At 46.7% G+C, this 25817-nt stretch overlaps 1 protein-coding gene across 1 annotated transcript in view; it reads left to right on the top strand.

Moving 5' to 3' along the window:
* ROR1 (receptor tyrosine kinase like orphan receptor 1) overlaps positions 1 to 25817 on the top strand; it is a 147684-nt gene that overhangs the window by 74082 nt on the left and 47785 nt on the right. The window contains 1 exon segment of the mRNA XM_039556216.1: positions 25428 to 25499. Within this exon segment, the coding sequence (XP_039412150.1) occupies positions 25428 to 25499 (72 nt within the window).

Genomic DNA, 25817 nt, shown 5'->3' with positions numbered 1-25817 from the left:
CATGGGTGGCAGCCTGGCCAGAACAATCCTGATCCAAAGCCAATCCATGGAAAAGCTCCGATGCTTTCAATGGATTTTGGATCTTGGCCCATGGTTCTGGCTTCCCACCTTGTTCCCAGCTGCTGAAGCGCCTTAAAAGAGGCTAAAAATACATCAAATAGTTCTGGAACGTTATTTTTGCGTGTAAGAAACTGCTTTAGTGGCCCTGTTGGGCTGTGGGTGGTCCATGGCCATCTCTGCTGGTCCCATGGGCTGTGCCTAGGGAAACTGGGAGCCTCTGGAGTGGACACTTCCCAGTTAGCCAGTAGAGTATGGAGACAGAGGAACTGGGCAAGAAAAATGAACAGTGAGTCTCGTTGTGCTGCTGTGGATGTCAAAGGGATGGTGTGGAAAAGAAGGGAAAAAAGGTTATATTCTAAAAAAAGGAAGTGTTCATTTCTTAGGAGAGAATGCACCTTCAGGAGGTGGGAATGTAGGGAAGGTGTGATGGGTTGGACACGTTGTGGGTGTGGGGTCGCCCTGAGCTCTCTCATCCCCCATCCTTTCCAGGGTATTTCTCTTTTCGAGTGCTAAGGGAGAGACACAAAGACTTTATTTCTCCCTGCCCAAACCAAAGGTGTCAATAGAGGCACCAGCTTGAAAAATACGGATTTCAGTTTCAAGGAATCTGTTTAAACTGTTGTCCTGAGGAGCTGGGGCTGCCCCTGGATCCCTGGCAGTGCCCAAGGCCAGGCTGGACATTGGGGCTTGGAGCAGCCTGGGACAGTGGGAGGTGTCCCTCCCCCTGGCAGAGGTGGGACTGGGTGGGCTTAGAGGTCCCTTCCAACCCAAACCAGTGTGGGATTCTCTAATTCTATGAAATCAGTAGAGAATTCTCTGATTTCAGCAGAACTTGGGGAAGACTTCAAATTCTCTCCTGTTTTTGAGGGAGGTGAGTGATGAGCCTCTCTCTGTGCTCTTGGAGGGCTCAGCTCAGGAGGGCTAAAGGGTGGGCAGTGCTTTTAAATCCAACATTTTGCTTGACCACTGCTCCATCCATTCTCCTTCTTGTGGTTTATCCATTCAGATCCTGGATGCTTTGAAGCAGGGATGAATCCCATTCTCTCTCAGCATGGTCTCTCAGGCAGGCAGTTCCTGGTGGCAGCAGCACCAGGGATATTTTCTCGAGCCTTGTCTCAGGAAATGCTTGACAAAAGCCAGCTGCAGCAGTTCCCAGCTCGCAGCATTTCTGAATCGTTTCAGCCATGGATCAGAACAAAACCCAAGGATTTGGGATAACTGAGCTTTGGAAAAAGTTTGATTCTGCTCTGAACTTGAGCACTGGTGCTTTACTCTCTGGAATAAAAGCCGTGCCCGTGAGCATCTGTGAACTCTGCACAAGTTCGAAAACCAGAACCAGACCCACAGTTTGTGGCTTCAGCCCATCTTTCATTCATTAATTTCTAAAGTATTTTATGGCCTTGGTTATCTGGCTGCTTCCTGATGCCTTTAACAGCTTCCTCAGAGCAAGTGAAGGTAATAAATTTACAATCCCCATTCGTAGGGAAGTCTTAAGCAGAGTCACTTTCTTTAAAATAAAATTTAGAAAGAGGGGGGGTTTCATCGTTTGATCTCTGGATGTCTGGCAGTTGGGAGGGAAACAATGCAAATAATGACTGTGACTGATGAAATGGAGAGGAAGAAAATCTGATAATTGGGCATGCAGGGAAATGTATGAAGTGGAAGATGCTGTATCAATCACTGGAGCTCAGTGCTGGGCTCAGGAAGGGTATTCCCAGCAGCATTCCCAGCTCGGGGCCCTGGTGGCAGCACAACTTGTTAATCATCACACCATCAGCCTGGCCAGAGTGCAGCTCCATAACTCAGCCTTTTGTGTTGCTGTGGATGCTATCGAAGCATTCCTGGAACGGTCATTTCCTTCTCGACCTCCATGGAAACAGCCATAAAACAATTCTGGAAATGTCAGGAGAAACTGCATCTAATGGTGCAGCTTCGGCCAAAGAAAACATACTTCAGTTTCGAAGCATTCCCACCAAAACACTGAAATCTTAAAGCTACTAATAGGCTGTGCATCAGTGCCTGAGCACTTTAGCATGACATTTAATAAAATGTAATTCATATCCCAGCTCTCCTGAAGTCACACCAGTCACCAAGGGATGCTGGAAGCTTTCCAGAAGAGATCAGACAAAGAGGGCAGGGCACCAGTGACGGCCGAGGCGGAGGCAGAGAGGGACCAGCTGGCTCATGTGTGCCAACAACATCACAGCAGGAAGGGCAGCAAAGGCTTCAAACCATCCCACACTTTGTAAATACCCTGGGGAAGAGCAGTTGGTGCTGTTGGTAAATGTGTCACCAGCACATTTCACAACCAGGAAAAGGGGACATCTCGGGGCGAGCCGGTGCTGACAGCAGCAGTGCCTGTCCGTGCCTTTTACTCCTTGAATTTGGATCGTTTCTGATGCTGCTTCTTGGGAAAAGGAGAAGATTCCTCATGATTTTTCATGGATAAGTTGTCTCTTGAAAAGCAGGAGTCTGGATGGGACAATCCAGTGCTCCAGGTGAACAGTGCAGCTCCTTTTGTCCCTTACCCAAATCATTCATTGCAGTCACTGCTCAGGGGCTGAGGAGCCTCCAGTTCTTGCCCCGCATCCAGTTGGATCCAATGCTCAGTTCTGGGGCTCCTCAGGATTTCCAGGTTTCCTTTCATTATTTCCCAGTGTGGGAGCAAACAGGGTCATCCCTGGCCTTGTGCTGGGCTGCACAACAGGGAGAGCTGGCACGGCAAGCATGGAATCCTGGAATGGTTTGGCTTGGAACCTTAAAGCACATCCAGTTCCAATTCCCCAGAACACCTTCTGCTATCCCAGCTTGCTCCAGCCTGGCCTTGGGCACTGCCAGGGATCCAGGGGCAGCCACAGCTGCTCTGGGCACCCTGTGCCAGGGCCTCCCCACCCTCCCAGGGAAGGATTCCAGCTGTTCCCGAGGCAGTGCCGGTGCCGTGGGCTGGGCTGCCCCTGCTCCAGCGTGGATGCACATCCATAATCCAGACAAATCCCAAACGATCCCAGGAGGGAGCTCATTCCAGCACTCAGAACTTCAGTTGCTTATGGGAAGCCTGTCAAAGCATATCAAACGCTTTGGGGCTGGAATTTGGCCTGGGAATCCTTCAGGATTAAGCTTTCTTTGGTCTGCTGGATGACAGCAATTCCCATTTCCAGCAAGGCTGGAATACTGGGAGAACAGGAGCCTTTGGCATTTTCAGAGACTGGAGTTGCCATCCCAAAATCAAATTGTGCTGAGAGACAAAGAGGACAGAGCACTGAATCAAATTCCATCAGTGTTGGGCACAGCTTGGGTGAGTTTCAAGGTTTTGATGAAAGCCAAAGTGGGCTCTTCATTAGAACCAGCTCCCACATCCCAGTTTTTCAGCAGCTGTCGTGTGGATTCCTGCGCTTATCCCAGGTTCCTTCAGTTCCTGGCTGCTCCACATTGTCTTCAACTTTTCAGCCTGGAATATTTTGTTTTGATACACAGTTTAATACCCTGTTTCACAAAGCGTGGAAAGGATTAAAAAAATTGGACATATTTAAATATTATTTCTAGTATTTAAACTCCACTTTAAAACCTTTGGAATTTCTTAAAAGATTTCTCCTTTCTTAAGCCTTTCTGCAGCTTTGAAAGCTGCCACCTATTCATGTCATTTTTCTAGTTTTATTTTGCTAATATCTTCATTTAATCGGGGCTGAGCTGAGCTAATTCTCTGTAACTGATCTGGGTATCATTTAACTCCTGTGGGTGTAAACTTTCCCCCTTAAGACAATTTTAAAATTACATTTATAATCCTCTTATCTCTCCCCTCTATCATCCATCTTGCTTGTAGGTTTTCTGGAGAGAATGATTTAATTATGAATGAATTCTTTCCATTTGGATTTGTTTATTTTTAGGGGAGATAAGTTATCTTTCTCTCCACGAGAGACAGCAATTAAAATATTTCTAATTATAAATTTGAGAGTGGTGCAATTCCAAGGGCTTCGCTGATTGTTTGCTGGGGTGGCAGGAATAGAGCTGATGGAATTGTATTGGAAAATTGATGAGCCTGTGAATTCGAACATCTTGATGAAGGGATAGCAGCAGGAAAAGTAAGAGAATTGCAGAATTTGTGGAATAAATCCCAGAGGGCCTGTGGAGAATCACCAAGCATGAGCCAAAGCAATATTGTGAGGGGCCCCACACCAAGCTTCTCCCACTTTTTCCCATTTAAAGACTTGTGGTTTTATTGGGAACTTCTTTTTAGTCCAAGAAAGGTTTCTGCTCTGTCCTCATGGATGGGGCTCCTGCTCTGGCATCTGGGTGGAAATCCCAGTTTTCCACGTTCACCTGGTTTTCACAGAGAACCAACACCTCACCAGCAGCATTTGCAACCAAAAGCTCTGGAACAGAGTGGGAATCTTATTCCCAGCCTGCAGTCAGTCCAGCCCACACCGAGGCTTTCCCAGGGAAAACATTTCACTGGATGTGGCCTCTTCCCTTCAGTTTTTCCGAGTTATTTTTCAGCTGAAGACACTGTTTTTGCTGGTGCCATCATTCCATTAATTCACTGGACACATCCTGATAATCCCTCCCTTCAAAGCTTGGGAAGGGAGCAGCTGGAGCAAGGGCTGTCTAGCAAAAGGTCTTCCAAGTTTCCGAGCTGGCTTCACTTGAAAAGGAGGATAAGCACGGCTGCACTGGCATTTGGGATTTACTGCAGCGCCAGTTCCGACCATCCTCTGGAAAAATAGCTCCAAGATGTTTTGTCTGCTTTTGCTGATACACCTTGAGGAAAGTTTGAGCCTTTTCAAGGTGGTGATGTGTTAATCACATGGTGAAAACGTTTAGTTATTCATGGTTTTCTTTCTCAAAAAAAAAAAAAAAAAAAGGGAAAAAGCAGTATTTGTATTGTTAATGGAAAAGGAATTTAAACAGGAACTTCTAGGACAAACTGTCTGAAGTTCTCCTATAATCAATATTTTTTGACATAAACAAGAACCTGGAAATAATTCATATTTATAAATATGAAGCATTTTGGAACAATTTCATGATACCCAAAAGAAATCCTGGCTTTTGCTGCCCTTTGGAAGTAGCCACTTGATGGGCCCTGACTGGAATGTGCTTCCAAGGGCTGATGTGGAATTTTGCCTCTTCTCACTGCTGATTATGGATTCGTGGAATGGTTTAGGTTGGAAGTGACCTTCAGGATCATCTCATTCCGTGGGCATGGACACCTTCCACTATTATTCTACAGTTTTGATGGATGGGTAGTACATTTTCATCAGATTATTGTGCGTTAACATTTTCAATTAACATGGTCCATTTGCGTAACAAATACATCGTGAGCTGCTCATAAAACAGGTAAATATGGACAGGACTTCACCATAACTCTTCCCTTCGAGCTCAGGGATTTGGGATCACCTGGTATCCTTGGCATTTCGGGCTGGATTTTTGTGGTTCTAGTCCTTTTGTGATACAGACCCTCTTACAGCAGAGTATTTAAGCACAGACTTAAGTCTCAACTAAACTTAACTTTACTAAACTTAACTGAAGTTACTTAAAATCTCTGCTGACCTGGGCCCTGGAATACGTTCAGGAAAAATGGATTTGAGGGTTTTTGTTGAAGTTTTACCGGGTACACACATTGTATCCCGTGAGTGACTCCAGGTAATTAACATTCCTGCTAAGATTCCCTAAAATGTTCATCAGTATGGGATTCTTCAAAGGACTGCCTTTCAACCCTTGACCCTCCAGAGTATTTCTAAGGAGTTACAAGGATGGATACGCTTAAATCATTCCGAGTTGCTCCTTCCATAGTGAAATGTGTTTGATTGATCTGAGTGTCCCTCAGAGTTTGCTTTTAGGGAGAAAGAGCATCAAAAGGGATTTTGGTGATGGAAAAAAGGTCCTGGGAAGGTTCTTTATGGTGGCTGGCTTCCAGTGGAGGAGGGAAAGGAGAGGTCTGGGAGATCTTCTGCCTCCTCTGTACCTCAGGGAAGTTATTCCATCCCTGGAAGTGTCCAAGGCCAGGTCGGACGGGGTTTGGAGCAGCCCAGGATAGTGGAAGGTTTCACCCATGGCACGGTGAAACAGGATGAGCTTTAAGGTCCCTCCCAACCCAAACCATTCCATGATTCCATGATCTTACTCTCAACGGGATTTCTGTGGCGCATGGAGCATTCCCAGTGGTTGTCAAACCCTTCCCCGTGGCCCCTCACGGGGAGTTAGGAGCTGTGGACACTCCACGGCACAGAATTGTCCATAAAATAAGAACGAGCTTCTCCAGCACTTGCAGTCTCACTTTTCCCAAAGAGGGGCACTTCCATGACATCTGATGGACTCAAACACATCAAGAGCAGCAGGCTGAAATTCTGCTCTGTTTGGATAATCCCACAGCCCCGGCACAATCCAATATTTTGTTTCAGATGGCTGAATTTTTTTTCCCTTTCCTCTGGGGCTTTCTTAAATATTGACATTAATCTGCTCAGTTGGAAGCAAACCAAGCTCCTGTATTTCTTATCCTCCCCGCTCGTCTGCACTTTGGATCTGTTTACCAAACGGCCTGGATTGCATTCCCATAAATCCCAGGATTCGGCTTTGCTGTGATATTAATTTATTGGTGCGTTTTCAACATCAATTACTCTCTATCTCAACAGACATAATTCTCTCTTCAAAGCACAGAAAAAACTCTGCTGCTCTTGGCTTTCCTCATCCCCTCCCCTCCCTCTGCTCCGGCTCGGAGGCACCAGGAATGTGGATCTGAACAGCAGCAAAGACATCAATGAGAAGGGTCCCTACTCCAGGGTTATTTTGGGTTTCCTGATGTTTTGCTGGAATGCTGGCCCAGAAGGTGACAGCAAAACCACGTTTGTGTTTGTAGGAGTGGGCTTGGAATTGTGGTGGGAGCTCAAACATCTGACGGGGAGAGCAGGAGAGGCCAGCAGCTTCCAAAATGCCAAGATTTCAAACCAGTTTGAAGATTTGAAGTTGAAGGGAAACCAGCAACTCTTTTATTTGTATTAAACCTGCACAGCAGGAATAAATACCTACAGATGTGCACATCTGCATTCCAACCCAGAGCTTCCCACTCTGCCAGGCACTGCCCATTAGGGGAAAACCATGCCAGGTGTGATTTCTTCGAATGAGAAATGGCAGAAGACAATCCTTTGAGAAAGATCGCCATCCCAGATCTATTCCCCGTCTCCCAATATTGCAGGAAGAAGTAATGGGAGGGAAAACCTGCTGTAGTGAAAAAGAGTTAAGTGCCTTCATTTTCCTCCTTCCGTTGGAGTGTAAGTGGGGCCTTGGAAATGAGAAATAACTTCTCTTTTAGTGACCTGTTTCAGACTGGAAGTGCTGTTGCAGTTCCAGAAACGCCTGTCAGCCTGTCCCTGATGCAGAGGGGGAAAATGAGAAGCACATGGGGCTTTGATCCGAAATCTGACACAGTTTTCCCCTCATCCCCTGCCCTTGGAGGTGCTCAGGGTCGCTCTGCAGGCAGGAGCCTTGCAGCTTGTGCCTTCCCATCTGCTGGAAAAGTGGGAGCATTTCCCTGCTACTTTTGGCCAGAATTAATTATCATTGAACAGGAATTACTATTATTGTCCCTGGTTTTTTCACTCAACATCTCAGAAGTTTTCAGTTCTTGGTAACAAAATGAGAAAGTCCCAATTTTCCATTTTTTTTTTCCCTAACAACTCAAATCCCTTCCTCACATGGGGAGTGAGACCTGCAAGTGCTGTGAGGGGATTTCAGAGGCAGAAAAACCCCACATTTTTCTCACTTGCTTTTTTCCCCCCAGTTGTCCAATCAGCCCAACCAGAGCTGTATCCCATGAAATGATGGAAAGCTGTTACTTGCAGCCCACCATCCCTTTGAGATTTATCCCTGTGCAGCTGCCACAGGAATTCCAGCCTCCCTTTTAGTCTAATTTTTCCCTAATTACCCCCCTGTTTCAATACCCATTTTCTCCCTAGTCCTGTATATTCTATTTTATATATATATATATATATATATATTTCTCTATCATTCATTTAAATTCCCCTATTTTGTCCAATACTTATTCTTCAGTAGGTTATTCATTCCAGTGGAAAGGGAGTGATTTTTCTGCAGTCCCTTTCCATTGGGATACCTTTCCATCTTGCCACACTAAACTGCAGCACAGATGTTAAGCACATTTCACTGTGCAGTCAGCGTGTGCATATTTTTAACATAACTTGTCTTGAAAATATTTATTCAAGCCAAGACAACAGAAAATTAGAGTAATTTGATTGCTCAGGCTTAAGGAATAGATTACTACTGTTCCAGATGTAAGGAACAACAGACTATTTGCTCTCTCCAGGCTGAAAAAAACCCCTTTGGCTCCTGATTCCAACCATATTTGCTATTATGTTCCCAGTAAATCTTTTAAAAATTGAACACTTTAAAAGATTTTCACGTCCAACTTTTGTCAGGCAGCGTTAGGAGAACTCCACCCCCAAATCAGCTCGTTAGGCAGGGGTTCAAAATGGGCCGTGCTCCAAGGGGGCAATTACAAAGCAAGGTTATAAATCATCCTTGCTGTGGAATCAGGGTGCCAGATATCTCTGGAGCTCACTTGGGGCTTGGACCGTGCAGGGTTTTCAGCAGTCCGTGCTGATTTAATTCAAAAATGAGGCATTTGGCACAAAAGTTGCATGATCTGGTTTGCAGGTTGGTTTTTCTTCCCTCTTCTCATCTTGAACTACATCTTTTTTGTTTAGATTTGCAGTTATCACTCCAATTTTGGACTTGTTTTTATTGGTTTTTTTCCCCTCTCTTTGTGTGCCTTACTTGCAATTACCAGTTTTACACTGGTTCTTTGTATCACTCACCGTGTTTCTGAATTTGGAGAAGCGTGCAAGATGGAAACACTGATTTGCCTTCCCAGGATTTAAAATACATATTCCCAACAGCTTGTGTTAGTAAGGGATTGTGCAACCAGATTTCAAAGGATTGTGGGGCCGTGGAAGGATATTTTAGGGTGAAGTTCTCTTCATGTGAGAGCTGCTTACACAAAACCAGGGTCACAACTCCTCAACCCAGATGATGGGCAGATTATTTTTGCTGAAATTACCATTTTGCTGTGGTCTCATCTCTATTTTCCCCCCCCAAGTACCGTTTGCCTTTATTTCGGGGGGTATTTGCCATTTTTACCACTCTCCAAGACACAAAGTCAGTGATTAGTAAAGAAAGAATTAAGGTGGAAGGTCACATATTGTTAAAGAAAGGATCATTCTCAAGCTGTCTCTGGTGTTCCCTCCAAACTCTGTGCTGATCCTTTCTCCATGGGCTGCTCTGTTTATTTGGGAGATTATTTTTCAAGAATTAGCTTTCTCTCTTTTTTTTTTTCCCCCCTGACCTTTTTCAAGAAAAAAAGTCTCTGTAGGGTTTTCCAGAGCCTGCGCCATGCAACTTAATGCATTCTTCATTACAGATCCCCCCTCTCTGTGCCACCAGCTGACTCTGCTCTGGAAAAGAGACAGAAAACCTTTGCTCCAGTGTCTGCTTTTACTTAAGGAATTTTCTAGTTCAAGGTGAAGATGAGCACGAGGAAATAGCCAATAATTGCTCTTGTACAACAATAATTGTTCTTGTACAGCAGCTCCCTGGGTTTGAAACGATTTCCTCAAATCCATCCTTCTTTTCTGTATTCTGGGCAGCAAAGAATGCTGGATTTTCTGCAGTAATTCCAGATATTTCTCCTGTCAGAGCTGAGTGAAGGAGTCACTCAGTGAAGTAAAGCACCAATTCTGCTGCCTTTTGGACAAGCCCTGGGCCTCCCTTAGCCCAGGGTGTAACTTCTGGTCCAACCACTGGGCACCTTAAAGCCAGGTTTAGTGAAGAACAGCCCTTTGAATCACAGCTCCCTCAATCTGAGGCAACGAAGGCAGAATCTTTAAATGGATAAATGCATTTGGGCTGCAGCACCAGGGCTGGGGAGCTCTGATAGCTCTGTGTGTCCTCTGGCAGCTGAAGTCTGGTTGAGCTGTCTGAAGGCAGAGCTCCTTCATTCCCATCCTTCCACCTTTGGAGGAATACAAAAGTTTGTGTATAAAAGGTCCTTAGGGGCTGAGTTTCTGCTTCAATCCCAGCGCCTTGAGTCATTTTCCACGTAATAACTGGGATGGAGCAGAGCACCCTCAGAAAGGGAACTCGAGCCCTGCTGCTCAATGTGACCTGACAGCCCAGTGAAAACAAAAGTCTTCATTTTCCTCATTTGTCTGCTTTGTAAGCAGCCAGAAACTGCGCCGAGTGCTCTTATTAGATCTCCAGGAGAAATCCCGGGATTCTAAAGTTGCTGAGTACACACGAGCGGTGCCGCGGTGTCCTCGCCCCGTGCCAAAGCAAATCCTGGAGTTGAGCAATTCTTCTGCTCGGCGTTTGCGTGAGGGGGAACGTTTGGTGGGGCCGAGCTGCTGCAGGAGCTCAGAATCTCTGCAGGGGCCTGCAGTTTATCAAGGTGCCACCAAGCAAACTCCGTGGCCTTGGATTTCATTTCAGTCCATTCCATTTCGTTCCCCACAAAGTCCAGAGTGGGATCAGCCCCTCTGGCTCGTGCCCTGCGTCAGCGGGTGCTGCTGGGTTTTGCTCTCGTGGTTCTTGTGTCTCTTAGGTCACAGCAGGAGGTTCTTGATGTGCCAGAAAATTCCCAGCCAAGAGTCAGTCAAAGTCCTGGTTCTTGCCCATGCCACCAGCCCAGATCAGTCTGAATTCCATCAATCCTGGCCTTATTTCACGTCCCAGTCTGCCAAGCTCCCAACTATTTCAGTCCATAAACCTCGGTGAGGTGGCTCTGGTGGCTGCCGAGCCCCTCTCCTGAGCTGTGTAAATAAACATTCCATTTAATTAAATCCTGGAGCCTGCTGAAGTGGCCTGCAGCAGATGAAAGGGGCTGCAGCCTGTCAGCCCGTGATGGTTTGGAAGGGCTTTCAAACATTTCTGCGCCTTTCTTTGCTTTCACTTTGCTGGCTTTATTTTCCTTGCTTGTAGCTTGTAGAGCAGTTGTGAGCTAATGGCTTTGTGAGGCACTTCTGCTGCACTTGTGGGGCTCTCAGAAGTGCTCAGCATTTCCTAATTTGGTGGCAGCTTTTCTGGAGGCTTCAATGGCAGCAGCAGCGAGCCCAAGTGCCTCTTGAAAAACCACACTGCTTTCCCTGGAGTTCTGTTTGACTCTTCACAGAGTGAAGGCAGCAGCCTCGTAAATGATAATTGAAACTGCTACAATTCCAGCACATTCCTCAATGTCTGCTTGATCCCAGTGCCACCAGACACTCCTTTCCATGGGGCTGTGCTCAGGGTGGGGGAGACACAAATATTAATTTGTTGTTCAGAGTTAATTGCTAAGGAGAAATCCCTACTTCGAATCAAACACGTCCCTGGGAGAATTCCTCTTTTCTCTTGCTGTCTGTTGGTTTTGCTCCAAGTTTAACCACTCAGGGCAGGGAATCTCCTGGCCTCTCTCCAGCCTGGCTCTTTCCCATCACAGTGACACTCAGTACCACTGAGAAGTACATGAGAAGCTGATCCCACCATGCTGCTCTCTGCTGACTTCCAAGGGTTATGAAGTATTTTTGTATTTATTTATTTGGAATGTAAACCCACCTGCACTGCTTTCCATAAATACAAGCCGAGGTCGCCAGGACTCCTGTGTCTGCAGCTCAGTGTTTATCCACTGGAGCAGAGAGCAGCTTCTCCAGGCTTGGCACAGAGTCAGGGAGAATGGCACTCAGGGAGCCAAATCCTGAAAGTTGGGGCACTCCTGGATTTGGGCTTGTTGGTCAGAACTCCCTCGACCACAGTGGGAGCCCTCCCAGAACTGGGAAGCACCACATGGATATGGACGGGAGCTCCTGTGGAAGAGCTGGTGGCACTGCACCCAGAGCTGGTGAGGTGGCCCTGGTCCCACGAGGTCACCTGGGCTCATGTCTGGAGGTTGGCCAGGAAAAGGAATCAGCTTTTTGTTCTGAGGAAGCAGCAGTGTCTATAGGGTGCTGCTGTTCGTGTGCCATGGTGTGGAAATGCAACAAGTAGAGAGCTTTTCTTTTCCTCTGCCACACTTACAGAGCCTCAGATACACAGGGAAAGCTCTTGCAAGGGGCAGATGGAGCCTGGAAAATTTGCTGGTGCCTCATCCCATTCCCCACTTCCATCTCCTCCCGTTCCTGGGAAGTAAGAATTCATCTGTGGGCTGATACAAAGCGGGCAAGATACAAAGGTGTCAGGCTCATCTCTGATTCCACTTCTCAAAGATTGTTACATGTTTAAACACAGTAAAATATTCAGAGGAGCTTGGGTTCTTTCTTGTAAGGTGACACTGGGGTGGGCAGTGTGCAGGGATCACAGGGGACTGGTTTTGCTGGCACAGGGAGCAGCTCTGTCGCCTCATGTCGCTCACTTCCAGACTGGCCTCTCGGATTCACACACCCCCCTGCAAAAATTACTGCTCACTTACATCCCTGGGCTCAGCTTTGCATTAGTATAAAACTGCCCAAATAGATTTACTAATGAATTCCATCCTGGAAGGGGATAGCAGAGGTTCTGCTCATCTCTAACAATAAATAACATTTATTGCTTTGGATATGACACTGCAGGTGACTAAAACTCCAGGCTGACTCTGTCTTTGGAGGGCTCGGGTAGAACTGGATAAAGTTTGGTGCAATAACTCCTCTTGCAAAACCAATTTTAGCTTGAAGGAGCAGCAGCAAAGCTGTGATGAGTAAAACCTCCACACTCTCTGCACCAGTCTTACAATTAAAATGCACTTTGTCAGTAGTCAGAGCTTCTGGGCACAGGAGATGCTTCTCAGTGAACACTGGGAATTATCACAGGGGAGATGTTTGGGATGTGCTGTCACATCCCAGATCCTTTATCCCAACCCCAAACCTGGCTCTGCTTGGCTGTGTGTGCACTGTGTCTGTGGGAATGTGTTTGGGTAGGGATCAAATGCTCCCGAAGCACGAAGGCATTAATGCAAGGAAACCAAAATCACAGGGCAAGGTTTGCTCCGTGGTTTGGAGGGAACCACATCTCCGGAGAATTCCCACCTTCAGCATTCCCAGCCCAGGCATTCCAAACAGGAGCCAATTTGCTGAGAAATGGGGTAAAAAAAGACACTTTGCATGACTGATATTTGCAATTTGTCTACATTTGCACTGAGAGATGGGATGTGCTTTGGACCATCCCAGTGGCCCTAGATGTGGCAGGAATAATTTGATCCCTTTACCCAGGATATTCCTCTCTGTGGAATCCAGTCCTGGATTATTCACAACTCTTTGTGAATATGCCTCCTACTGCAGGTATTTTTTACCCTGCCTTTGGTATAAATTGAGAATATTTATGACAGGCTGTGGACTCTTTATCCCTGGCAGTGTCCAAGGCCAGGTTGGATGGGGTTTGGAGCAACCTGGGTTAGTGGAAGGTGTCCCTGCTCATGGCAGGGGGCGAAAATAATCAGAGTATTCCAGACAGATTTGGTTTAAAAGGGACCTAAAGCTCATCCCATTCCACCTCCAATGTCCAGCCTGGCCTTGGACACTTCCAGGCATCCAGGGGCAGCCCCAGCTTCTCTGGGAAAACCATGCCAGGGCGTCCCCACCCTCACAGGGAAGGATTTCTCCCTAACCTCTAATCTAAACTTGCTCTCTTCTAAATCTCTTCTCTTACGCCCCTCCTGAGGCTTTAATAGCTAATTTTTTAAAAGATTATTGTAATACCCCAGTCTGTTATCCCTGGCCTTATAGAAACACTGTGGATACCAGCAGCACACAAACCCCTTGTCAGAGTCAATTCATTTGGGAATTTGGGTGAGAAAATACATGACTTGGCAGTGCTGTGCTTCAGGAGGATTAAAAAAATGCAAAAACCTGAAACAGCATCCAAAATCATTAATTGGTGCTGGATTTTCCGTGTATCTCAGTAAAATCTGGATTAGGTTCAAATATTCCTCGAACATCCACGTGTTAAACAGTGGAAAGATTTGAGTCTTTTAATGCCACAGGGGAAGGAGTTTGGTTACTTCAGTACTTTAATTTAAATTAAACAGGTGGTAGATTGTGATATTTGAGCAGAATCCTGAACATGATAAGGGAATTGCCAGAATAAAAAGTGCATATTTCCAACATACTTCTCCTATCACCGATGGGGTGTTTAGACTTTGTGCAGTCAGTGCCCTGCATCTCTCAGGCAGGAATCCTCCTCCCAAAAATCCTCTCTCAAAAGATCAGAATTGCACTTGGGAATGGTCTCCCTCCATCCTTCATCCTGCAGGATTTTCTTTGTTTTGGTAAAATGGGATCTTGCACACGATGGTGAGTGGGGCAAAACAGAGGCTGAAGCTCCTGGCAGCGTGGGGAAAGGACCTGGGAATGAACTTTAGGAAACTTGAAAAGCTAAACAGCACTAAAATCTGGCTTGACCACAAGGAGTGGTTTGGGAACTCGTCACAGATGAGTGGAGAAAAGCTGGAGGAGCAGCCTGTAAATATTCCCTGCGAAATGAGTGAGAATTCTCCGGGCCATTCCACCATCTCCATTTCCCGGTGTCATGTTTGCTTCAGAGCCTTCAAGGAGAAGCTGTGTTTTCCTTGCCCTGTAAATAGTCCATACAAAATATTCCTGGATGCTCCTGGAGCTGAGTGATGGGAATGAAGCAGCAGTGGAATGGAGCCCTGTAATGACTGTGGGAGCATTTGAACTCAGCACCATCCCTAGGCCGGGCTTACTTTGGCAGCCGCTTGCTCTGCTCACCTGCTGAGCTTGAGATTGCTGCACTCCTTTGGCCTGGAGAACAAGGATTGGGAGCAGCCACGCAAACCCTGGCACTGCTGTGGGCTTTGCTCCTGGGAGAGAGAACAGGGGGATCCCTGGAACTTCATAAACCCTGGCACTGCTGTGGGCTTTGTTCTGGTGGGAGAGAACAGGGGGATCCCTGGAACTTCATAAACCCTGGCACTGCTGTGGGCTTTGCTCCTGGGAGAGAGAACAGGGGGATCCCTGGAACTTCATAAACCCTGGCACTGCTGTGGGCTTTGTTCTGGTGGGAGAGAACAGGGGGATCCCTGGAACTTCATAAACCCTGGCACTGCTGTGGGCTTTGCTCCTGGGAGAGAGAACAGGGGGATCCCTGGAACTTCATAAACCCTGGCACTGCTGTGGGCTTTGCTCCTGGGAGAGAGAACAGGGGGTCCCCTGGAACTTCATAAACCCTGGCACTGCTGTGGGCTTTGCTCCTGGGAGAGAGAACAAGGGGATCCCTGGAACTTCATCTGGATGTGCTGCTGTGCTCAGTGTGTTTATTTGGATTGCCTTGCCTTCCAGAGGGAGCCTATATCCATTTCCAGCCTAACGAGTTCCTTAAAGCATGGCAGTTGCCACGGCTTTGAAACCTAATCCCTGTGGCTCTGCAGTAGCACTACACCAAATGCTGAGCTTCTTGTTTGTCGAGCTAATAAAAAAATCATCAGTGGTTTATCCTTCCGTGAGGCTTCTGCGGCTGCTAAAGCAGTTAGGGCTGAACAAGCCGACTCTGCCCTGCTCCTGTTGATTTTCCATTGTACAGGCTATTAACTTTTAGAGATTGTGGGCTGGGTTTTTGTGGCAAAGCCATTACGGGGTCACGAAGCCCACAGACATTTGTGCTGCTGGGTGCAATTAAGGTGAAGGCTCGCGATGTCTTAATTGTGTTTTTTAGAAGTGGCTCTTTTGCACCGATAAAAACAGCCCTGGCTGAGCTTTGGGAAGTGCCTAAGGATTGCTGCATAATTTAAGGATTCAGGAGATTGATTTTGTCAAACCTTTGGATTTGGTGTCTTTTGTTAAGCTGCCAGCATGGGGCTCGCAGTGCTCCTGCATGCCCAGGATGGGATGGGATGGGATTCCCTGGAATATCCTTGGAAATTGTGGGAATACAGTGCAAGACCAAGCTTCAGCCGCTGATGAAACTTAAGATCCCCCCAAAAACAGCAGTGAAAATAAATTTGGTTAAGTTTGGATTTTTCGTGATGTTAGTGAGTATCTGAATCCAGAAGATCCTGCTGAACCTTGGATTTAGGAAACTTTCTTACAGTAAATAAGTTGTAACTGTGGCTAAATCAATTAACTCGTTCCGTCAATGAAGGGATTAAAAAGAAACCTCTGAAGCATTGACATAAACCTTTTGTGCAGACTAATTACCTGCATAATTGCCTTTGTTGGCTGCCATGAGAGTCTGGATCAGGAGTGCCACGAGGACAGGACAAGGGGCAGGACAAGGGGCAGGACAAGGACAGCCTGTGTCGTGTGCTGTGATTGAAACCCAACCCAGAGCCATGAGAAGAGAGTTCAGTCTTCACCTCCCAGAGCCCTGCCCTCTCTAGAGGCTGCTAATAAACACAAATTAGCTGGAGAGCCTTGGTTTGGGGTTGGTCTCGAGGATGCTGTGCCTGCTGCGCCGGAGCCGGAGGGATCCGGGTCAGGATCCCGCCTGCCAGCGCTTCCCTCAGTGCTCCCAGGGAGACCTGAGCCCAGGCCAGCTCTCCACACACACAAGCAGCAGCTCTCACAAGTGGCATCTGCTCGACTTGAAGTAAATTTAAGAAAACAGCCTTTTAGCAGAAGAAACGAAGTTTTAAATCCACCTTCTGAGCCTGTCTGAGATCAGGCTTGTGCGGGTTTTAGGGTGTAAGTTCCTCCTGAACAATCAATGTAGCTCAGTCCCAGCTCAGCCAAAGCATCCAGCTCTGGCATCAGTTAAATATTTACATTCCCCCCTTTTTATATAAATTGTGCTCTATTAGCATAGGTTTCACAGTGTGGCCTTGTGTTTCAGCCTCTGGCTGCAGTTGGCAGCTTGTGCATTAATCACCATCGAGCCATGTAAAATCCAAGGCATGAGGCTGCAGCCATCAAACAGGCAGCATTTACTGCTCCATCATGGGCAGCCAATAAGTCATGGGGCAACGTCTGCCTCGTAGCACGAGGATCTGCAAGAGAAGGGAGCGTGTTTACACTGGGGAGACTTCTGTGTATTTAAGGAGTAATTGTTTCAGGCCCTCCCATTAATTCATCGGCTGACACAGGCCCGTTTTTCGTCGCTGCAACAAAAATAATTATCGGGCTCGAAAAAATAGTGATGGATTTGCACATGGCAGCCTTCTGCTGTAATTTTCTTCGCAAGTTATAAGGGTTTAATTGTGGCTTGCTGGTCTCCTTATCCTCTGCAGTCAGCCGCGGCCCCCGAGCGCTGAGGCGCGAGGAGTTACGGCGTGCCGCGATTTATGGGGGATGTAAATGATTTCTTGTTTGCCCTCCCTGGGCTTGGCTGCCTTTGCCTTCTTTCAAGCCTTTGTGGGTGGATTTAGTGCAGTGGCACTGATGGAAGCCAGGGACAAGTCAGCAGGTGCAGTGCAAAGCCCAGTCCGGCCACTTCATCCTTCGTCTCCAAACAGGTCTGTCCCCACCACGCGCTGCTCGTTCGGCTGGTGGGGAGGGAAATGAACGGGAACCTGTGGCAGGAGAGGGGCAGGCCCCCCAGAATGCTTGTGCATGGCACTGGTGCCTTCAGGAAAGCAAATTCCATCAGGGAATGCGGGCTGTGGATCACTTGGAGTCACAAGGATGTGTGGGCTTTGTAAGGGAGGCTCTGGAGGCATCTCGGCACTTTTCAGACTCTGAGACTTTTGGGAGGCATCTCAGACAACCCAGATGTTGCTGTGCCAACACTCCTTCCATCCCTCCCTGGACTCTTCTTCACCATTCCTGGCACTGAAGCATCTTCACTTAACAGTGCCCCAGGACATCCTCCTCCTCCTCCTCCATTCCCTTGTGATATTCCGATGGGTTTTTGTGACTCCTCTGTTTTCTGTCCCATCCACTTCTGGACAAGCCCCAGTCAGGAATTTCTTCCTGCTTTTGTCAGCTTTTTGCTTCCTTCTCTTGCAGTCATCCAGTTTTCTTTGGGTGCTTCCCACTTCCACTTTCTCTTCTGTCTTTTCACCAGTCTGAGATGCCCAGAAGAACTCAGGGCATGGAAAATGGAAAAAAAAATTCAGGTCTGTTTGGAGAGATGGGAAATGTGCATTTATTATGCGATTTTCCAACCTTTGTAAATCTGCCTGGCAAGCAGCTCTGCTGTGCCCTCTTCCAGTGTTACAGCTACCAAGGATCCACCAGACTCTGGATCCAGATCCAGTAAAACCTCTCTTTATGGGCAGGAAAACACCGTGTCACTCCAATATCTTCCTTCCAACATCCCTCATATTTCAGATTGAGGAGAGTACAACTAATTATTCCTAGAAAAACTTGGAGGTTCTTTGAGTTCGTGCAGTGCAGGATCATTCCGGACCCACCTGAGCGGTGTCATCCCAGGAATGTGGTGCTCCAGGTCTGCTGGAAGTGCCCTGAAGTGCCATCGTGGCCACATTTCTGCAGCTCAGAAGCACAAAGGCTCCACTGTGAGCTGTGAAACGCTGGCCCTCGGCCAAGTGGCCGTTTCTTTTCTTCATTCCCTGTCATTAAAGCTGTGGCTTGCTCCAGGGTGCAGTGTTTTGCTCTTCTTAAGTGGAACTGTTAACGACCCAATTTGGAGTAATGTAAAGTGCACCCAGATTCCACAGTGACTTCTAAATCCATCTAACATTAATGATAATCTGTAATTAATCGCTGCAATCAAAAGGAATTGTAGGGCGGCAATTAGAAATTTAGGATTAAGGTATTAGCATATAAAATGGGCCTCTTAAAAGCCTCTTCTTTCAAGAGATGTCTCCAATCCCGCTGAAGAAAACAAATTTTAACTGATATGACCTTAGCCAAAGAGCAAGTTACTAAAAGTACTGACTTGTGGAAGGCACCAGGCTGCTGCCAAAACATCTAAAGGTATTTTAAGAGTTTGCAGAGACTCCAGCATAGCAATCACATCATCTTCTGATGACACTGCCATTCAAGAAAGATGTTTTTGAGAACGAGTTTTAATCTTGCCAGTAGCCTTTTGGGGTGGGTTTTATTGGAAACCCCAGTGACTGCCCCCCTCTGAGCCAAAAGCTGCTGTATCCTCCTGGGACAGAGCAGATCTGCAGGAAAAGGGGAGGCAGAGGGGTCAGGTGCATGAAGCACTCCCTGAAACCACAAATAGGGCACTGGGATTCTTTCTGATGGTGCATCCTAAATGGGTTAATCCTTGCCTTTATCTCCAGCCCTCAGGAGTTCGAAGATTTAGAAACACTCCCAGGCAGAGAGGTCCTGCTGATGAAAGTGCCAGTAGCAGCGATGAGGGGCTCTGATAGATGGAAGAGATGGGATATGAATGAAGTTCCTAACAATTTCCAGTCCTGCACTAAATGAAATCATCCCTCTGCACGTCTCCCTTTTGAAGCTGGAAATTAATGTCTCGTGTATTTGAAATCCACAGAGCCTGAATTGTTCACTGGTGTTGAAAATTTCCCTATCTAATGCCAATTATTAACCTGCCCAGGGCTATCAATAATGGTAACACAGCAGATAAAGAACAGGGAGATGTGCAGGAGTTTCACATTCTAAGAGCTGGAACAAAATTAACCATTTAAAGGTTATTAGCACCCCACAACATCATCTCTGCATGGAGCAGCCTGGAGAGCTCCAGAGGGTCCTTTCCCAGCAGAAAATGCATTTTGGACACGGTGATGACTGTTTGGAACTCTGGAGGAATCATTTAAGTCCTGTGAGGAGCAGTTGAGGGGGCTCAGCCTGGAGCAAAGGAGGCTCAGGGGGGACCTTCTGGCTCTGCACAAGTCCCTGACAGGATGGGAAAAGGGCTTCAAGCTGTGCCAGGGGAGGTTCAGGTTGGATATTGGAAAGAATTTCTCCATGGAAAGGGTGGGCAGCATTGGAAGGGGCTCCCAGGGAGGTTTGGAGTCCCCACCCCTGGAGGTGTCCAAGGACGTGGCACTCAGTGCTCTGGGCTGGTGGCAAGGTGGGCCTCGGGCACTCGGGTGACCCTCAAGTCTTTTCCAACCTCAGTGATTCTGTGATCTGATAAACTCTTAACCCCTGGAGCTGCCTAGGCAAGGTTTTGGCAGAACCAGCTTTCCCTTTGCTTTTCCAGCCATGGAAAAAGCAGGGGGAGCACAGCTAACTGGGAAAATGCCACCATGCAGCATTTCACCCTCCTCACCGGGAACATCTTTAAAAGTCTGTTCTGGGGCAGATTTTATTGTGTATCCTTGGAGTCTCTTGTCTTCCAAAATATTCGAAACAGCAGCTTCACCTGAGCATGGCAGGTGGAGGCTCCTTGCAGGAATATGTTTTTAACATGGACTGGCTTTTTAAATAATCCATGGAAGGTTTGTCCTGTGAGATGAGGATTAGTATCCATAGGGTTTGACCTGTAGTATCACATACTATTAAAGGCAGTAGATTCTCCTGGAGAGACACCTGCCTTACTCAAAGAGCAGAAAAGCTCAACAATTCCCCATCTTCTTGCACTTCTCCCTCATTCAACTGATCGAAGTATTCCCAATTCCCACCTCCTTTGGAAAGAGGAGAATTCTAATGCAGACATAGAGAGATCCCGATGTCATGAAAATCCTTTCACACATTAAAGGTATGAGCAGAATTTGAGATATATGATAGAAATTTCAGGATGGTGCCAGCTTTAAACTGACAAGAAAATTAGTAAATAATAGGTTTTATCCATTGCAGTCTGTCTAGATTTCCTTCAGCAGCTCCGGGGTGGGCTGTGGAGAGGCTGAAAAGTGGCTGATTGCAAAATGGAATATCTGGGGAGATCAGATGGAAACGTGTGGGGAACTCACAAAGGATCAGTGGAACAGAGAATGCAAAAGGCAGAAAAGGAAGATGAGGGAGATAGGACTGAGAGAAAAAACAGCCAGGAGGCAGATCTGTGGGAAGATCCTGGAAGGGATCAGTCAGGTAGGAACCAGACAGAGGGAAAATGAAGTGTTGGTCAGGAATGTGCAGAAAAGCAAAAAAAATACCGAGCACTTAGGATAATTAGCTTTTCTGTAAGTCTGTATGAGTTTCTCTGCCATTCCTGCTTTCCTGGAGTTCTATCCAAGTGGGATGGCTGAGGAGTCTGTTTGACTGGAGCTGGAGATTTTTATTCCCCTCTTTAAGGGGGGCTTGATGTTTCTGGTAGATCTGCAGCTACAAAATGTTCATGGGTGATTTGGCCAAAATGAGCTGTGCCTAAGTCCCCTGTGAAGTTGTCCTGCCCTGACCCTGCTGCCAGCGTGGGATAACTCCCCGTTGGTGTCTGCAGTCATGTCTTGCCCAATCTTGTTTTTAATGTCTCGGGAAATTGGGCTTTTATCACTTCCTTAGGCAAATTCCTTCACAGGATAACAAGGCGTGCTTGGGGAAGGATTTCTGCTCAGATTCAGAAAGAGGCTTGCAAATGGAAAACTTTTCTTTATGTAGTTTGAACATTAATTCTGAATAGTTTATCTTATTATTCAGACTTCTAGCTTCTTCTTGAAACACCTCCTTGTTCTTTTTGCTGGTTTGGATATCCTGCAGTGAGATCTGAATTGCAATCATATTCATTTTTCTGTCAGAAGAAATAAATTACTCCTGATTATATGAATAATTGTATAAATAGGGTATAGAATTGGGTTATGGAATGAGCCACTGGTGTGATACAAAGGGTGCCCATTAAGGACACACTTGGGATTTTTGTTTGCATGTTTTAGCTGGACTTATCTTCCACCTTAAAAAGATGTGTTCCTGCAAGACCTGGGATTTCCATCTCTGTGCCCCAAAAAGAAGGTCCATCCCAGGCCACGCTTCCACTGGATGTGTCCATTCCTCCACTTAGCATCCACACATCCCTTGTGCTGTAGAGTCTGGTGAGCAGGATATCCTCATTCCTGGACCTATTTTGCTCTCTCCTTTTTTCTGTACAGATTTATTCCCCATTAAAACCTTCAATTATTTCTGGGCTTGAAGTTATCTCCATTATCTCCTTTTTTTTTGACTTACAGTCTCTAGTTCCTCTTACAAATGCAGGTACAGCTTTTTGTAAACCTTACTGAAGTTTATTTAATCACAAAGGCTTTACAAGGCCTGACGTGTGAAATTCACTCCACACTTGTGCAATATGGTGATAAAATCAGATCTTGGCCAACTTTTCTGTGGGGAGTGTGTTTAAATACACTTTACTTGGCTTTTCACAGCCTGTTGTGACTTCTCATTAACTTAAACCCAATGTTTCTTAATAGGTTGGAGCAGATAATTATCTTGCCAGTGTTAAGAAGAAGAGTCATCATCCATCTGGAATGATTCCATGGATGAATACAACCTTAACGGGATAATGGCTCTGTCTGCTGATCACATTTCTCAGGCTGACTCTTCTTCCAAACAAATCTGATTGTTCAAGTTAAAGCTGGGCATGAGGGGACTTTTAAGAAGTAAGAATTAGTTTTTAAACTCCACATTCAAAATTCAGTTGCAATATCGACAGGACGAGAGGAGACGGCTTCAAGCTGTGCCAGGGAAGGGTCAGGTTGGACATCAGGAGGAATTTCTCCATGGAATGGGTGGTCAGGCCTTGGAAAGGGTTGGAGTCCCCATCCCTGGAGGTGTCCAAGGAACAAGGACATGTCACTCAGTGCTCTGGGCTGGTGGCAAAATGGGGATGGGGCACAGCTTGGACTGGATGACCTTGGAGGGCTTTTCCAGCTTCAGTGATCCTGGGATTCTGTGATCTGATATTAAGCAGATTTTTTTCCCCCTATTTTGAAGTGGTGACAGCAAATGGACAAGTCTGTTCCAGTGCCCCTGTGAGCAAATCCCTGACTCATCCCTTCCCAGGGCTGGCTGGGAGCTCACCTTCTGGAGTTACCACAGAGCTGTTCCAAGGGGAGGTGTCACAGCTCTCACTTTCATGCACAGCAATCCTGAGTCATCACAGGTAGAAACAAAATTCAGGGATGTCTCCTGGACCTTTTTCCTGGGATGTTTTATTTCCCTGCATTGGGGTGGTTGTTCCTACATGGTGTAACTGCTCTGTGAGATCCAAAGTGATGCTTTGCTCTTCTTTGGGGCTTTCATTGAGGAATATCAGAAAATCACCAGTCACCAGCCTGCAGAACTATCTCACAAACAGGGAAGTTTGGTCTTCTAACGTGGTTTCTCCTGTAGATGAGCTGCTGGGTGTCTGCTCTGTGAGATTCATGGTCATGTTTTCAAAGCCTGGTTAAGAAAACATCAATATGAGCACTCTGGAGTTTTAAATAACAAATACTGCGTGTGGCTGTAGTGCTGTCAGTACTTTCTGTTTAATTTTGGTTCATGTGTCTTACCTGTTGGCGGAATACGGTTGTTTTGTGGGCTCTTCATGCTAAAATATTTCCATGTGAGCCAAAGTGGCTACAGAAGATCTGTTGTGGAGTGCCAAGCACGAGTGTGTGACTGAAGTAACCCATTGTCTGTGGGTTTGAGCTGTGCCTGTGGACACAGGGATGAACCAGTTTGGTCCCAGCAGGAGCAGCAGCACCTCAGATCCCAGTCTTGGAGGGGTTTTAGCACAGGAGTTGTCCCATTTCTTGTCTAGGAGAGGTGGAAGGGTAAGGAGGGACAGGGAACCAAGCATCCCAGCCTCTGGTACAGCCTGACACCCACCAGCTCCTGGTCAGTGTTTGGCCACTGGTTATTTGTCACCTACCCCCCATGTCATGGTCACCATGACAGCAATATTGGCACTGGATCCACTTTTTCCTTAAACCCTGCAAGTTTAAGCCATGTGGTCCCAAAAATTAGGGTTAGATAAGGGTTATGTGAGTTAGATAAGCTCAGCTGTTAATTAAAAGCAGAGAATGAGAAGGGATGGACTCAGTGGGCCAAAATCTCAGCTGGTGCCAATGGGTGCCATCTCTGGTTGTGCCACTTCCCTGTGCCCAGGGCCTGTCCCCAGCAGTGGGTTCTGCCCTGGGGATCTGCACGAGCCAGGGTGTGCTCGGAGGGGAGTTAAAACACCTTCAAATTCCATGTTTACATTGGGAATACTTGGCAGAGTGTTGAATAAGCAGGTGGGCTTTTAAGCCAGGCCTTATTTATAAAGAGGGCACTGGCTGTGTCTGAAGCAAACGGCTTCGTGGGTTTGTGTGACCTGGTGTTTGCAGTTTCTTGTGATTTTTTAATGGAATAGAAGAGTTACCAACCCATCAAATAAAGGCAGGACATCTCTGCATGTCCTTGCAGGCTGTGTTTTATGAGTGAAATCTGGGAATAAGCTCAAAGGTGGTGTCAAAGTGAAATGAAGACACTTGGAACATTCCTCTTCTCATCTGACTGCAGCATCCCAACTCTGCCCTCCCTGTGCACCTCTGAGATCATCCAGCACTAGGGGTCCCTCCAGGGTGCAGGAGTGGGCTGTGGGGTGTTCATTTGCAGTGAATCTTTCCAGGACTGGCACCCAGAGCACTGCTTGGTTTTGTTTCACATTCCCTCTCCCACATCAGTGCTGGAACACTCCCACCCAGCACTGCTCTCCTCCTTCTCCAGGTCAGGTTTCTCAGGGCTGGGTGGACACAGGGAATTAGGAGGTGCACTGCTTTCCCATGCCATGGAATGTGTGTGCTCACCTCTTCTTCCCACCCTTCCACCAGCACTCACTAAGGCTCACAGAAAGTCTATTTATCCCTGGGGGATGACTCCAAAAGCCTTCCCTGATGCCTGAGCAGCCTCACAGGCTGGATCTGCTGTTACAGGGAGACAGTGAATCCTGGATGCTGGGTGAAGTCATCCACGTTTGGATACAGGGAATGTTCTACCATGACCTAGAGCTGAGGCAGGGCACGCTGGCTTAACACCATCCTCCTCATGATTTGCTGTTTAAAATTAGGTAAAGATACAAGCAAAGACTTAAATCCCCATTCAGCTTTTTCTTGAAGAGTAAAGAATTCTCCCAGCAATGAGCAGGTGCTGCTGGGGTTCAGATCAGTCCTTCCAGTCCCTCTTTCCAGGAGTTTTCATACAAGTAGCCCTGATAACTTCAGCACATAAATCACATCCCTTCTCATGCACATGGGTTTTCAGCATTCAAATGGCTTGTAAATACTGATAGATAACACCTTCAGCAGCCTCTCAGCACCGTGTTTCCCTCAGCTGTTCCACTGCAGAGTCATTCTACCTCTATAAAACCTGTGGAGAGGTTTTAGGGTGGGTCAAGTCCATCCCAAAGATTGGCTGCTTAATTAGCACGAGGCCTCCCAGTGAACAGCGTTGCAAAACAAACTCCAGCCCTGGCCCGCTGCCTTTTCCCCCTTGGCTGCTTCTGCTGCCCAGATGTGTCAGCCTGCCAGCACAGAGCATCAAATCATTTTATTCCTGTGACAGGAACTCGATTCCTGATGATACAGAATCCATATATTAACAGCACCTCTTGGTTTTTCTCTTTTCCCCTTCCAGGAGCGAATTCCTCAGTTGTTGCTGATTTCATGCCCACATTGTCATGGAACATCTCAAGTGAATTAGATAAAGGTAAGAAGGCAGAAAAAAAACCCAAACCACCTGAAATCAGATTTTAAAATCTCAATTTTTCTTGACTTGAACAAATCAGCAAACAAAGGGGGTCGACGTATTTAAGATAAACCTCATTTACCTTGGGATCCTTCAACATTTAATTCCATGGTTCTGTGATTTCTGGAGATTGCTGCATTCATTCCTTGTACCAGGAAAATGTTCCACAGGGCAAAAATATTTCGAGATGTTCTGTCACACGTTTTGTGTGGTGGAGCTTGGGATTTGAACTCAAAATTCACAAGCATCAGGCACTCAGTTTGCCCCGATGTGTTTTAT

The sequence above is a fragment of the Corvus cornix genome, chromosome 8, assembly GCF_000738735.6.
Source record: "Corvus cornix cornix isolate S_Up_H32 chromosome 8, ASM73873v5, whole genome shotgun sequence".
Lineage (NCBI taxonomy): Eukaryota > Metazoa > Chordata > Aves > Passeriformes > Corvidae > Corvus > Corvus cornix.
Note: the sequence above shows the minus strand (reverse complement) of the source record. Positions and strands in the feature narration are given on the sequence as shown.